Source organism: Saccostrea cucullata, unplaced genomic scaffold (assembly GCF_032062105.1).
Source record: "Saccostrea cucullata isolate Sc308-1 unplaced genomic scaffold, CSIRO_AGI_Scuc_v1 ctg14473, whole genome shotgun sequence".
Lineage (NCBI taxonomy): Eukaryota > Metazoa > Mollusca > Bivalvia > Ostreida > Ostreidae > Saccostrea > Saccostrea cuccullata.
This window is the reverse complement of record NW_026927815.1, coordinates 1-12,075: the sequence shown is the minus strand read 5'-3', so window position 1 is coordinate 12,075 and position 12,075 is coordinate 1. Positions and strand designations below refer to the sequence as shown.

The window sequence follows — 12,075 nt, the reverse complement described above, 5'->3', positions numbered from 1 at the left end:
TGAAGAAACATGCTATGGCTAATTATTACAACAATATTGAAACATATTTAGAGGACTCAAGTAAAAATAATAATAAACTTTATTGGAAACTAATGAAGGATTCATTCAACATTAAACTATCTAACGAGATACCACCTATTGAAATACATAATGATAAAGGCGGTAAAAAGTTGGCTTACTCTGACTTAGACAAAATTGAAGCCTTAAATTCTTATTTTTCATCTATTTCTACTATTGATGATTCAAATGAAATACTACCAAACATGTACAATCTATGTAGTAGCACATTTTGTAAAATATCAATTGAAGAACATGAAGTATCAGACATTATTTCCATACTTCCCGTGAACAAAGCTATAGGTCCCGACTGCATAAGTCATAAAATGTTAAAATCTACTCTTCAGTCTGTTGTTAAACCACTCACTATGTTATACAACAGGTCCCTGTCAGATAGAATATTTCCATCCTTCTGGAAAATAGCTCATGTTATTCCTCTTTTTAAAAAGGATGACCCCTCTTTTGTTTCAAATTATAGACCTGTATCGCTGTTATCCTGTGTTAGTAAAATTATGGAAAGAATTATTTTTAAACATGTGTACAATTATTTTCACGGTAATAATCTGTTTTATCAATATCAAGCCGGTTTTTTACCCGGACATTCTACTGTGTATCAATTACTAGAAACATATCATAGTATTGTACAAAATATTGATGCAGGAAAAGTATGTTGTATGGTTTTTTGTGATTTGTCTAAAGCATTTGACAGAGTATGGCACATGGGTCTCATTTTTAAATTACAAACTTATGGTTTATCCGGAGATATCCTACAGTGGTTTTCTAGTTATTTAAATCATAGGTCACAAAAAGTAATGTATAAGGATTTGTTCTCTTCAAAACTTGATTTATATGCAGGTGTACCTCAGGGCTCTGTATTGGGGCCACTTTTATTTCTGATATATGTAAACGATGTTGCTGAAAATATGATGTCCATGTGTAGATTGTTTGCTGATGATAATTCACTTCAACAATGTTCATACAATATTTTAGACATTGAATACAAGTTAAACCACACGATTTACACATTTTAGAATCATGGTCAGATAAATGGCTTCTAAAATTTAACCCATCTAAAACAAAGGTAGTCTTCTTTAACACTAAGGCCATTTCTATTATGCCAAAATTATTTTTTAAAGGAGACAGGCTAGAATGCGCCCCAGTCCATAGACACTTGGGTTTATTATTGTCACAGAATCTCAGCTGGTCTGCATATATTGACGGTATTGTAAATAATGCTTATAAAAAACTTGGGCTTTTGAAAAAACGTAAGTTTAAATTAAGTAGAAACAACCTTTCAAAATTGTACACTACATTTATTAGACCAATGCTCGAATACGCTTCTGTTGTATGGGATGGGTGCTCTGAACAAGATTCTGAAAAGCTGGAAAAAGTACAACTAGCTGCGGCTAGAATTGTCACCGGACTTCCTATTTTTGCATCTACTGAAACACTTTATTTAGAAACTGGTTGGGAAACTTTAAAATTTAGGCGTTATGTTGCACAAATGTCTACTATGTTTAAAATACATAAAGGGACTGTCCCTGAATATTTAAATAATATTGTACCAAACAAGCATGAAAATGTATCAAAATACAATACCCGCAATAAAGAACAGTACATTATTCCAAGATGTAGATTAGAACTATTTAAAAAGTCATTTGTGCCAGACGCCGTGAAGCAATGGAATTTATTGAAATTAGATACAAAAGAAGCCATCTCAATTAATTCCTTCCGTAAAAACTTAAGAGCATGTACAAAAATCAGCAATCCGCCAACATATTTTTCTTTTGGTAAACGCTACACAAACATACTTCATACTAAACTAAGACACAACTGTTTACTTAATTATGATCAATATTATCAACAGTCCTCTTTGTTCTTGTGGAAAGTATGAAGATGTTTATCATTATTTTTTTGCTTGTACAAAGTATGCAAATGCTAGAAACAATCTTTTTAACCACCTGTTCATGCTAGAAGAATTGGTAACTATTGACACTAACCTACTATTATGGGGTGATAGAGATTTGCCTATATCAACTAATATTAATATTTTTGCTGCTGTCCATAGATTTATTACTGAAACATGTAGATTTTAAATTTTAAATTACTGAAACATGTACATTTTAAATTTATGATTAACTTGTATCACTTGAAAATATTATAATTATCATATTTTAATGTATTATTTGCATGACATATTGTTATATTTATGGAGAGGAACTTGTAAGTTGTAAGAACTTGTTTCCAATCCATTTGACTCGTTCAAGAAAATATGTTCAAAACAAAACTTATTGCATTTATTAAAAAAAATTAATAATTCCAAAATGCACCAGTACTCCGTGCTCTCTCTCTCTCTCTCTCTCTCTCTCTCTCTCTCTCTCTCTCTCTCTCTCTCTCTCTCTCTTTTTTTAACAAATTGTGCGAAGTAAACCAATATTTAATGAATAAAACAGATTACAGCGAAATAAATACATAGTAAAATAAATAAAATAAAATAAATTAATAATATTAAATTATTAATAAAATATCAATCTATTTATTTACTTTTGAAATTGAAAATACAAAAAAATAATCAATCATTTATATCTGCAAGAAATTGTGTTGCTTTAGATTTATTTTACATAAACAGTTGCTTCCTTAGATGTGCTACAAAGTATTTTATTAGCATACTAAAACGACTTTTTATTATTATAAGTCCATGATGGATATCAATATAATCGTCTCATTATGTACAATATTAATCTGTCAATTAAATTTTTGATACATTGATTTGATTAAAAATCAGTTTTTAAAACCCTAACACGGTTCTGTAAAAACATCAAAGCCATTGATGTGTACCAGTAATTAACTCGGGGTAGACAGTCATGACACCTATTGTATTTTTCACTGACCTCTATACCTTGTTTATGTTGTGTTCAGAGTGACCGTATACATTTTGTAGCTGTTTGAAATAACATTTTCTCTTTGTATGAGAACTGATTTTTTTCTCAATCAAAACAAAATAAAAATATCCAGGAAGCTTTTGACGGGTAAAGATTGTGCATTATGAGACGATTATTTTGATATCCATCTTGGAAGTAATTTAATTATAAGCAGATTTATTATGCTTCAAAAATACTTTGACACATTTTTTTTATCGGAAATCGGTTTGTATAGAATAAACCAAACAAATCCAATTTTCAGGTATATTGTTATTTAATTTGTTTGTATCGTCAATTTCAAAGATAAAAAAGTTTGTTTTTATAATGATAAAATTCATGCAGTTAATTAGTTTTTTTTTTATTTACTAACTACCTGAAATCAATTAATGTATTGGTTTTAAACACTAAAATATTCCAAAATGCACCAGTACCCCCTGCTGACTTTTTTTTTTAAACAAATGGTACAAAGTCAAAACAGTATTTAATAAAAAAAAAAACGGAAAACAGCGAAATAAATACACAGCAAATAAATAAAATAAATGAATAATATAATAATTATTAATAAAATATCAATCTATTTATTAACTTTTGAAATTGAAAATACTTTTAACTTTTTAATCGTTAACTCCCCTGACTTATGTTGCAATATAATATTTTCACTTGCATATGGCGTTTATATTTCCTAGCCCGATACAAAAGAGCATAATTTACGTATGAATAAATTCCTAGGCACCTGCTTCCCTCTCTGACGTTTTAGAGTTCTGTGTTTGCTCTGCTCTTATTTTGTATTGTTTTATAGACTTTTGATCTTGAATATTGTTCGTTATCTCCATGTTTCGATTTAAGTAACTGACAAACAAGTTGATGAGACAAGAATATCAAGAGCTTTGTTAAAAGTCATCAGTTTGCAAGTTCAATGGCCGATACAATGACCTTGCCAGCAAATACAATTAATCTGTCATTTTCGACTGATATATTTCATTCTAATTGTTAGATCATTATTTACAAATAAAATCGTCTGGATTTGTCAGTATCCCCGGCAGGTGTGACCTGTCCGTAAGGAATACCCACTCCTCCATGGCACTTGGTACAACCTCTGATATATTCGAGGTACGTTTGGTAACCTAAGATGTATTCTGTGAATTGACTATGGAGCTTGAATGCTGTTAGTTATATCCATATTCCATTATAATGTTATAAATATAATGTTTGATATATACTTACTAACTCTGATCTCTGGAAACAGCACATGCCTAACAAAAGAAATGTAATAGTTAAATTAAAGTTAAATATCTCAATAAATTTTCTGTGCTCTCATAAATATTTTTTTATGAATTATATATCCTTACCATTTTTAATATCGTGCTTTAGGACTATGATGAACATTACAAGTCAAACACAGAGGAGGAGTAATAGTGTTGGGATTGACCCAAGTACGGGAAAGAGAGCAGGTAACTCTGGAATCGCATGCTTTATCTTTATTCCCATTTGTGTATGCTTTTAAATATTGCTTCTATTTATGGCTTTAAATCATTTAGAATCATGTGATTAGAAAACTTTGCATCTGTGTTTATCTTGTATTAACAACCTGTAGAACAAGCATTGGATTCACTCTGCTGTAACCCTGGACTTCCTGTGAAATAAACACAAATACATCTATGAATTCATAAGTCGGTCGGTGCTGTAGATTCAAATCATCTCCCAATATCACTTTTCCTTTTATTGCTTATTATAAGCACATAAGTTAGGTAGTTTTTACTTTGAAATAAAGTAATTAGAAGCTAAATTTTATAAGTCAGCATTATCATTTGAATTTTCGTTTATCGTAGATATAGTATGACGGCTATTGACGATATATTGTCCCAGTTCAATGACCAATTCAGATTTATTATATACGTATGTGGATACTTTGGATTGAAGATTAAACGGGATAACGATATAATGTATTGGATACAATTTCTCATGGCATAATTAAATAAAAAAGCAGGACATAAATGATTCAAAGGATGAGCATATATCTCTTTAAAGTAAGGTAGTGATGGTGTTTTAAGCGATACTTTTACAATAAGATAGAAACTGTGATTTACAAAGTCTTGGTAAATCTGATATTGAAAAGAACACAATTTTTTTTTTATATTAACAAGATGTGTTTGTGAAACACTAATAATCCGGATGTCAAGAGTTGAATTTTCTCAAATACATGTCAAACTCCAAAGGTCGAGGTCAAAGATAAAAATTGTTGATACCAAAAAAGAAGGCATTGTCACGAGAAATATACCTCTTAAATATGAAAGCCCAAGTCCTAACTGTTCAAAAATGTCGGCAAGGTTAAAGATTTGTTTATTAAATGGGTCAGTCTCTAAGGTGAAGGTCGAAGGTCAAAAATATTTATACCAACTGAAAGTTTGTGTTAAAATGAATTCACATGTCAGGTACGAAAATTCTATCTCCGACTTTTCAAAAGAAATGGCCAAGGTTTAAGTGTGATATTTTTGGTAAAAGAAGGTGTAACTGTTCAAAAATTATCGGCAAGGTTAAAGTTCTGTGACAATATGATAATAATCAAGTTTTATCAATGGCTTGTGCCCTTTCAAATGATTTTACTGATTGAAATAAAATAGAAATGCAGAAAATCTATTGTAGTTAGAATACGCCTTTTGAGCTTTTGACCTCTCCCTTAATCCCTTTACCTGAGGTCATGTTAAGACACTGTCTGAGGTAATGTTAAGACACTATCTGAATATTCCAGTTTTGACCTCATCCCTTACCTAAGGTTATGTTAACATACTGTCTGGCTGTTCCTGTTCCACAGAGACCAGAGTATCCATATTCACACAGTGTATAGGTGTCACTGCGTGTAAGGTTGTAGGTGATAGTACTAGAACAGGTGAACTGACAGCCAGATGGTGAGGACCGGGAGTGGTGTCTGTGGTAGCCCTGTGAAGGATTGTGCTCCAGCAGTCTTAGCACACCAACGTATCGTCTAGAAATCATACAAAGAGAGGAGGCAAATTTTAAACAAACAATCAAATTAAATCAACAGAAACAGTATTTATTATGTGCTAATTACTGTTTCTCTGCATAAAACCTGCATTTCTTTTAAAGCTATACAAATATAGCATTACGAATCTGTAAATAATCCAATGACTTTTTCAATATAATTTGATTTTTTTCTGTTTAAAGTGGTATTTCCTACTTATATAAAGACGACTAAAAGAAACTACTAATAGATATGGTTACAAATTAGTTTTGGTAGAAAATAAAATTTATGGATTTTGAGATTGAATACTGTTCGCTATCTTCATATCCCACCGTGAAAAATTTCAAAAGGTCTGTTCGAGTATTGAATTAGAGATGGGATCCACTCGAATACATTTTTCTTCTTTCTTAGTGCCACATTGAAATTCATTTTTTTAGCATTTCTTTTAAAATAAAATTGACAGGTTCACACTTTTCTGAAACTGTTGTTAAAAGAAACAATCTTAAATTAACTTAATCAAGAAATTTATTTGATTTATACATGTCTTAATTATTTCATTTTCTGCTGAAATCTTTGAACAAATACTTTTTTTCATATAGATTGGCATAATTCAATTTTCAGACAATTTTCTGCCTTTTTCTAGCTGTAGAAATAAAAGGTTTTTTGGTATATTTCTAAAGAAACTGTCTTAGAATAGTTTTTGCTAATAAATTTTTTTTCATTTCTGAAGTTTGAAAACGGAAAACATTTTTTTAAATATTGCATATATATTGACAGACAATTTGAGCATTTAACCTTTTAAAGACTTACCGCACTAGGATCACTGCCTATCTGTCCTGTACAAGTTAACTGTAAAGCTGCTCCTACTTCAAACTGCCTTTCATTTGTGTCAAACTGTTGTCCAAGTATCCTCACACTGGGCCTCTCGATCAGTTTCGGCTGAACTATAATATACGAAGAGCATTGTGGCAACGCACTTTGAAAAAATTACGCACTTTGAAATTTTTTTTCAAAGTGCGTTAAATTTTGGGGCAAGGTTAACGCACTTTGAAAAAATATTTTTTTTTTCAAAGTGCGTTAATATCGACCATATAAACGCACTTTGAAAAAAAAATTCTGCATGTCTTAGTCAATATTCCTACAAATCTTACGTATGATAAATTATCATTTGAACCTATTTGATACTTTTTGTCCCCCGCTTGAAAAGTGGGAGATATCAATTTGGGTCTATCTGTCAGTCCGTCCGTCTAGCTGTCCGTCCATCCGTCTTTCTGTAACGCTTTCGTTTCCACACGATACCTCGCCAACCTTTGAACATTTGCAATGAAATTTAACATAACAGAATCCCTGTGGCCTTAGGAAGACCCCTTTTGAATTTGGGGTCAAAAGGTCAACATTCAATGTCGTAAAGAACTACGAACGATAGTATTGATGTTCCGCCCATCTCTTAGTCAATTCTCAAAAGTTAACATATTGGAATGATTCTAAAAAGATTTATAGATATTTATGTGAATTTTCATAAAACCTTACTTATTTGGAATACCAAAGAGAAATAACTCTATAATTTTGGCAAAACTTGTGTTTTTAAAAACCTGGAGTTTAACAGAGAGATTATCAGATATGGTGTCAAATTAACAACGAAAAGCAGACAGGTACTGTAGATTCCTTAATATTCTGCGTTATTTCGCAAGAAGCATCACTCGCGAAAAGAATATGACTCACTTTTATTTTTCTGATGCTTAAATCTATGTAAAATCTGTTCATTAACCGTTCATTCGCGAATAATAAATCTAGCGATTTGCCGTTTGAGAGCCAGTTCGCGATAAAAAAAAAAAACACTCTCGAAAAATAAGGAATTAACAAGTAGTAATTAATATTCTGATTTTTAGATTTAAGAGAACAAAATTTCGATTTACTACAGACTTCCTTGTTCAGTGCTTATACTGTGTTTAGAATGCTCTTTTTTTCAAATATCATTGACACTTAAGGTAACGATTTATAGAAATAGATATATCTGGGTGGGAATGATAAAGAGTTGAGCTGATAGACCTAAAATCAGCCAGTCTTTTCTTCGTTTTCCGTTTCTTGGTTTTCTTCAATCCATCAGTTTTTAGAAAGAAACATATCAAAGTAAGGGCACTGCAAAGCGGAGCATTCCTTCCCAAAAAAGCATGTTCAGTAAATCATTTGACATCGATCCCGATACAAATTACGTAAATTTCACACAGAAAAAACTAATATACACATAAAGTAATAACACACATAATTGCATCACTATATGCCATCATACGTTGCGAGGGGATAATACTTTTGTCTATTTCAAAAATATAAGTCTAATTCCTTTTGTTTCATGAAAATTTTTTCAAAGTGCGTTAAATGTGTACATGGTGTAAAATTATGATGTACAGTTTTAACGCACTTTGAAAAATTTTTTCAAAGTGCGTTGATTTGGTCCCAAATTCAACGCACTTTGAAAATTTTTTTCAAAGTGCGTTAACCTGGTCCCAAAACTTAACGCACTTTGAAAATTTTTTTCAAAGTGCGTAATTTTTCAAAGTGCGTTGTAACAGAGCATCTACATAATTATGTACTACTTGCAAAAGATAAAATGCATCAGTTGATCAGCATTAATTTGTATTATTGTGTTATTATTATTCTGCCATATTACTGATTGTAGATTGACTTTGATAAAAAAGAAAAAGTGAAAAAAGATATAACCATTTACCAGTTAATTTTACATTTGTAAAGAAAATAAGTTTTGATGGAGCTCAATTACTGATGCTGATGATGATTCAGGTAAGTCATTTCTTGTCTCTCTTACATACATTTAACACAAAGTCATGCATAAAACGACTCGTTTCTGCCCGTTTACATACCTCTATAAGAAATTTTTACTGGATTTGATACAGCGTCTTGTTCAGGAATTGAATTCGAATTACTATCCAATCCACTCATTTTACACCTGTATTCTTTGAAATCCTCCGGACACTTCACGTTGTTTTTTGTAAAAGTTAATCTAAGTTCTGCTGTAGAAGGAGGTTTAAGAGACCCTGTTGCTGTTGTCCTGCCTTGTAATGTTAAATCTGTATATATTGTCTCTTCTTGAAAATTATCTGTATTTAAAGTACGATCAATCAATCTTTCAAAAGAGACGGAAGTGTTCCTCTGCAGTTCTATAAAATACAGCGACTTGACTTGTGATGGATTGCTTAAGGAGCAGACTATAGTCAGTGTATCCTCTCCCATGTCTACTATCTGTGGAAGAGCCTGAATCTGCATGTTTTGCGATGATACTGAAAAGAAAACATGAAATTAATCCAAAGACGCAATCATCATCTAAGAATCTTTCTTTCTCAAAAAGCATTTCAAATATATTAAACTGAAATTCTAAACTGTACGAAAAAACTATACTAATTGGTATAGACGTTACAATAATTATCATTTTATGACAGTATGGGTATTATAAGTTATGTATAGGCAGAAAAAACACGCTCTTGTTTCCTGTCACCATATCTACCCAACATTTTACCCTCCGGCCCTAAAAGTTAATTTTTCTTTTTCTTTTTTTTTTTTACAATTTCATCTCTTCGTCGTCATTTTTATTGTGGGTTGGTAATGTTAACGATTTATTACATTATTTTTAGAGTTAAACATTTAGTTACCAACAAGTCTTGAATGAGCCGGCCTTTAAAAGATTGTTTTTAAATTTTATTTTTCTTTACTTAATTTATGTTTTAGTCTTGATATAGAATCTAAACGATTTAATGAATACTTAAAGTATACATGTAACTTAATTTTTTTTTTTTTCATGTAAATGATTATTTTTGCTTTGCAAGAATTTGTACCTCGAGGTCTTCGATGTTCCTTATGTGTAACTGACCTAATGGTTATTGTTTGAATTTTTCGAATTTTTTAGTGCATTACAATTCAAAATAGTTATTTACTTGATTGAAATTTAATTAAAATAGTAATGATCGTATACTAGTGAGTTGGTCTAGTTTTTTGTTTCCTTATGAACCCTTTTGAATATAAATTAAAAATGTTTCATTAAAACACAAAACAAGTATATCTTTCCCTGAATATGAATAAAGTATAAATCTTACTTTTTAAAAGTGCAACAAAAATTTTTCAATTAAAGTAGTCACAAAATGTTTTAATAGTTCAAGAAATAAGTTTCTAAAAACGTCGCCGTTAAGATCAGCAACATATATGTCATCATATAATTAACATGATTAATATACTTTAAATTAAAAAAAATATTCTGGATTGTTCTGAATTCAAGCCCATTTTTTTTTTAGTTTTATTTACTTTTAAATTATTTAAATTTGGTTAAAGAAATACAAGCGTTTTCAAGAAAATTATACAGAATTTCCTTGTAAGATTGCAAAAAATTTTCTGATGTTTAAAGTCTATGAAGTGTGAATAAACAAGCAATGCATTCCAACAAAAGAGAATCTTTAAATACAAAATAAATAAATACATATCGTTTATCAGCTTGGCACAGTGGATAAGACATTTACTCTTAAGTTGCACAGTCCAAATGCTGTGAATGCTTAGTACATCAATCCACCACCAAGTGGCAGTGTCTGAATATGAGTGAAAAATTCTTCAACAGACGTAAAATAAATAAAAAGAACAAAAAACATAAATTTTATTAAAAAACTTCGACTTATCTTCCGATTTAGCTTTAAACTATTAAATTCTGTCATTCCTCAACTTGAATTTAAAAATATTAAGAAAAATACAAAGGCATAACCATAACGTGTACTTCAGTAAACGAATACATTAAATGGTTGGCAGAAATGGAGCGTAATAACATTGAACTTTTCACCTAAATTAGAAACTTCATAAGATATGACAAACCAAGTATAATATTATAATTGAATGCAAACTTCAAATAATGTACTTACCCAAATTCAACGAAGAAATTAAAAGAGAAAATGAAAAAACACAGGTAATAAAAGACCGTGAAATGTGCCCTGTTCTACCCATTTTGTTTAAATACTTCCTTTTTATACGTGTATGGCGGGCATTAGATAAGGTTATCAAAATAAGTACAGATCATTGAAAAACAAGTATTTAAAAGAAGGTAAAGTTGGTTTACTGTTATGTTGACGATGTATTTTGAGAAAAATGAATATTATTTCACCTTTAATTTATAACTAATACTAAGCATAGAAGTGGGATAAAAATGTGCAGAAAATATTGCAATAATAGTTAAAATCGAGTAAAACAATACAATATATGAGCAGAGCCAATACTGAACTCTAAAAAAAGAGTCATAATGGAATAAACTTAAAGGTACTTGGACACAGATTTGAAGTTAACATTTTCTCATTTTTTCTGTATAATATCACGAATTATATATTTTAATAGCATTTCACACAAAAATTAATTAAAAATCTTATTTCATTTAAAAGTTATTAAAACCATAAATTTTTTGGCGGGTTTGATTGACACATCCTTGCACTTTCACAAATTTTAACATTATTCTTAATCCTTTGAAAAAGTAGCAATTTCTATGTGTTTTAATGTGAAATATTAAAACTTTTACCAAGAAAAATAATTTTATTCAAAGTAGAAATGTTAGAAAGCAAAACACCTTCACAAGTATCGTCATTCCGAACTAAGAGATGCGTACAGAGTTTAGCAAATCGAGCACACTCGTGTTATGTACACAGTTTTTGTAAACAGGGCTCGAGTTCTGTTATTGTTTATATTTAGAATTCACCGGGTGCGTTCAATCGTCACAGTCTGCTTACCACAACTGCACGGACTGACAATATATTGTGTGTTTGTTTTGCTTTCGAACGTGTCTACTCTGAATTTTCTTGATTATAGTATTAATATTTTTCATTTATACAAAACGAGATTGCCACTTTTTGTAAGGATTAAGAATAAAATTAAATTTGTGAGAGTGCAAGGATGTGTCAATCAAACCCGCCGAAAAATTTGAAATTTCAATATCTTTTAAAGGAAATAAGATTTTTAATTAATTTTTGTGTGAAATACTATTAAAATATATAAGTCGTAATATTATAGAGAAAATAATAACTTCAAATCTGTGTCCAAGTACCTTTAAGGACATGTATTACGCAACATACCTTACCTACTGAT

General features: G+C 30.3%; 1 protein-coding gene and 1 long non-coding RNA gene across 2 annotated transcripts; both read right to left on the bottom strand.

The window, feature by feature from the left end:
* Positions 1-4,385: 4,385 nt before the first annotated feature.
* On the bottom strand, positions 4,386-5,801 carry LOC134275553 (uncharacterized). Its single transcript, XR_009993845.1, has 3 exons — positions 5,747-5,801; positions 4,567-4,611; positions 4,386-4,435 (listed from the first exon to the last, which is right to left on the bottom strand). It is a non-coding gene; the product is annotated as an uncharacterized LOC134275553 (long non-coding RNA).
* A 29-nt stretch (positions 5,802-5,830) lies between these two features.
* Positions 5,831-10,955, bottom strand: LOC134275552 (uncharacterized). The gene is made up of 4 exons (XM_062757825.1): positions 10,869-10,955; positions 8,835-9,251; positions 6,769-6,902; positions 5,831-5,961 (listed from the first exon to the last, which is right to left on the bottom strand). The coding sequence occupies exons 1-4, from the start codon at positions 10,948-10,950 to the stop codon at positions 5,857-5,859; spliced, it is 738 nt and encodes a 245-aa protein (XP_062613809.1). The 5' UTR covers positions 10,951-10,955; the 3' UTR covers positions 5,831-5,856.
* Between the last annotated feature and the right edge of the window lie 1,120 nt (positions 10,956-12,075).

What these genes read in the sequence shown, in the direction of transcription:
- LOC134275552 (XM_062757825.1), bottom strand. Translation starts at nt 10,950, where the DNA reads ATGGGTAGAACAGGGCACATTTCACGGTCTTTTATTACCTGTGTTTTT. An exon ending in AATTTCTTCGTTGAATTTGG is followed by an intron (nt 9,252 to 10,868) that starts GTAAGTACATTA and finishes TTTTCTTTTCAG; the next exon opens with TATCATCGCAAAACATGCAG. An exon ending in TAGGCAGTGATCCTAGTGCG is followed by an intron (nt 5,962 to 6,768) that starts GTAAGTCTTTAA and finishes TATGATTTCTAG; the next exon opens with ACGATACGTTGGTGTGCTAA.